We start from the raw sequence: 3,175 nt of genomic DNA on the forward strand, positions 1-3,175 counted from the left end.
GCCAGTGTCTTTTAGTGATGCAGAATAAGCCAAAGGAAAGAATGAATTTCAGGGAGCTTTCTAGAAGGGGAATTATGATTTAACCTCAGTATATTCTCCAGCTTGAAAATAGAAAGGACATGTAAATATAAACATGTAAATACTGCTTGTGCCAGTGAATAAACACTCAGTGGCTTCAAAATCCTAAAAGGAGCTGTTTCCACAGGTTGCCCAGAGAAGCTGTGGCTGCCCCAGCCCTGGAAGTGTCCAAGGCCAGGTTGGAGCAACCTGGGCCAGTGGAAGGTGTCCCTGCCCATGGGGGACTAGATGGGCTTTAAGGTCCCTTCCAACCCAAACCATTCCAGGATTCTGTAATCCAGTGCCACTGGTCTGACCCTCAACTCCCAACTGTACCTGCTTTATAATCTGAAAGCTGATACCAGTGTGCGGTGTTGAAGGTTATTCATTCTTTTAATATGTAAATGAATATTTATATTTTTTTGCAGGATGTAAGGGAATTGCTGAGTTATGTATAACCTCAAATTGAAATAATTCTGTGGGTTTAGGGGCTGGATGGGGCTCTGAGTAACGTGGTCTAGGATTAGATGGGATGTTGGGAAGGAATTCTTGGCTGTGAGTGATGAGGCCCTGGCACAGGTTGCCCAGAGAAGCTGTGGCTGCCCCATCCCTGGAAGTGTCCAAGACCAGGTGGAGCAACCTGGGCCAGTGGAAGGATCCCTGGATGGAACTGGATGAGCTTTAAGGTCCCCCCAACCCAAACCAGTCTGGGATTCTCTGATCCTGCTTTACAAGTTCCACCAGCAGCGACTTCAATGAGACCTCCCAGAACCACGCTCGTTATCCAGGTGGGAAAACAAACCCCCCAAACCCCTCTGTGGAGCCAGGAATATCCATGTGGGCCCGTTCTCATTGCAGCATCCAGCGGGCATGGCGGGAGCACCTCCAGCGCCAGGACCTGCCCCCGGAGCGGCCCCAGGAGCGCAGCCCCTCCCCAGCATCCCTGTCCTCGGGCAGGATGAGCAGATCCATCAGCATGAACACCTTCTCCGACAGCAGCACCCCCGTGAGTACACCCTGCACCCAGCCTGGGCTCCTCTTGAGGACTTTGGGGTTAAAAAAAGCTGAATTATGGGTTAATAACGGGTCGAAGAGGGATTTTTAGGGGATTTTTTGAAAATTTTGTGACTGTGGATATCAGCCCTGGATTTCAGCAGATATTAGTGGTGCTTTGGATGGAAAACAGGTGTTTCCAAATGGTTCTGTCCTTCCACAGAAAGCAAAGATGTGTTTAGTATAATTTTTCTCCAAAAAAAACCCCGAATTGTGGTGTTTTTCTTGCAGATAAATGTGGCTGCTAGGTTGTTGGGGTTTTTTGCTGGTGTTTTAGTTGAGTTGGTGGTTTTGTTGGGTTTGTTGCTGGTTTTGTTTGGTTTGTTGCTGGTTTTGTTTGGTTTGTTGCTGTTTTTGTTTGGTTTGTTGCTGTTTTTGTTTGGTTTGTTGCTGTTTTTGTTTGGTTTGTTGTTGTTTTTGTTGGGTTTGCTGGTGTTTTGTCTTTGCTAAACAAGACTTGGAGGAGTTGATCCAGATGTTAAAAATTAAATTTGATTTTGGAATAAATATTCCCACCACCTTGCAGACCCGCTGCCCAGTGGCTGGAGGTTGTATTTCTCTTTTTAAGGTGACTCTAAACTAAAACCTCAAATATAAAGCCCATTTTTTGAATACAGGCAGCTCTGTGGCTGTCTCTGAAATGGGATCTTTGAGGTCAATAAACCAGCAGGCAGAGACAGAGCTTAGAAAGCTTTTGGCTTTGTGACAGGACACCTGAGATTTGAGGGGACCAGAGACTGGGGTTGCATGAAATAATTCAGCAGCTTGAAGGAAAGGCAGGAGACAGGAATTGCCACGGGCCGTGTTGGAGCAGCTCAGGAAAAGCAGTTGGTTGGATCCTGGTGTTGGAAAGCTGGAGGCAGCTGGTGCCAGTCAAGGGACAGCTTTTGGTGGCTTCTGAATTCCCTAAAAAATTCCAGAAATCGTTGCTAGAAGTGCTTCCAAGTAGATGGAGCCCCTGTGCAAGAAACAGAAGTTTGTTGCTTTAATTCTCTTTTCAGGAGCAATTCCCAAGGTAGGGTCTCTGATCCAAGAGAGCTTTTCCGTGCTAAAAACTCGGTTTTTCGACTTACAGACACAATTCGAGTCTTTGCTCTGTTGTCCCAGGCTCAAAGTGAAGCTGGGGGAGCTGTTCCCAGCAGGTTTGTTTTTGTGGCACTGTGCCTTGGCAGCTGGGACAGAGTTTAATAAAACATTACGGAGGGCTCTGGTTTATTTTTAGCCTCCCTGTGCTCAGAGCTGGAGAGCAGGGTGATAAACTGGGTTGCAATATTGGGTTATGCACTAAGGTTTCGTGTATTAAGTGGATTCTGTTCCTTTAATGAGAAGAATAAACGTGGATATAAAATTTATCTGCACTCGGCTTCCACAAGAGGTCCCTCGTGCCCTGCACAGGGACACTCCCAGCTGCTCCAGGGGTTCTCCATCCCTAACCTGACCTGGAAAATGGCACATTTCCAATGCTTTGGGGTGTTGTGGGGTGAAATAAGTACATCTGGGAGTTCTGTATTTGGGGAAAAAGGAAGCTTGGATACTGGGATTGTGATTTAATTTGTGTTAATGGGATGCCTGCTCGTCTCACTGCTGCATCTAAGGAAGAGGGAGATGTTTTATCACACTTTCCTAATAATAACCTTTGGAAAAGCAGGAACTATTTCTGAAGGCAAAGGAACCCCTGATTATTTCGTGTGTCCTTGATTATCCCGATCCCTGAAGGACCCGGTGAAGGAGGGTCCCCAGCTCTGGGGTGGGTGAACAGTGATCTTTGGTCATTTGAGGGTGAAAGAGAAGATCTTTAAGCTCATTTTTACTGTTTCTGCAAAATTCCTGGTGCATTTTCAGGGGAAGACGGGGAATTACTAGGACTAGGAAAATTCAGAGTTTCAAGAGCATTTTTCCTCTCTTGCCCTCAAAATTTTTCCACCCTTAAAAATAAGACAAAACGTGCAAACGGGAAGTAGAAAAAGCATTAAAATCCCATAGGAACCTGAAATCCAGAAACAAATCTGCACACTCAGGTTAGAAAAAGCCCAGAATTCGAGGTGGGGCCTTTTGTCATCACGTG

The 3,175-nt window shown here is 46.1% G+C and overlaps 1 protein-coding gene across 1 annotated transcript in view; it reads left to right on the top strand.

Annotated features, from left to right (window-relative positions):
* Positions 1-2,973, top strand: part of IQCJ (IQ motif containing J) — a 44,703-nt gene extending 41,730 nt beyond the window's left edge. The window contains exons 4-5 of the mRNA XM_017831366.1: positions 916-1,063; positions 2,953-2,973. Of these exons, the coding sequence (XP_017686855.1) occupies positions 916-1,063; positions 2,953-2,973 (169 nt within the window). The remainder of the gene's footprint in view (positions 1-915; positions 1,064-2,952) is intronic.
* Positions 2,974-3,175: the final 202 nt, after the last annotated feature.

The sequence above is a fragment of the Lepidothrix coronata genome, unplaced genomic scaffold (assembly GCF_001604755.1).
Source record: "Lepidothrix coronata isolate B3197 unplaced genomic scaffold, Lepidothrix_coronata-1.0 Scaffold190, whole genome shotgun sequence".
Taxonomy (NCBI): domain Eukaryota; kingdom Metazoa; phylum Chordata; class Aves; order Passeriformes; family Pipridae; genus Lepidothrix; species Lepidothrix coronata.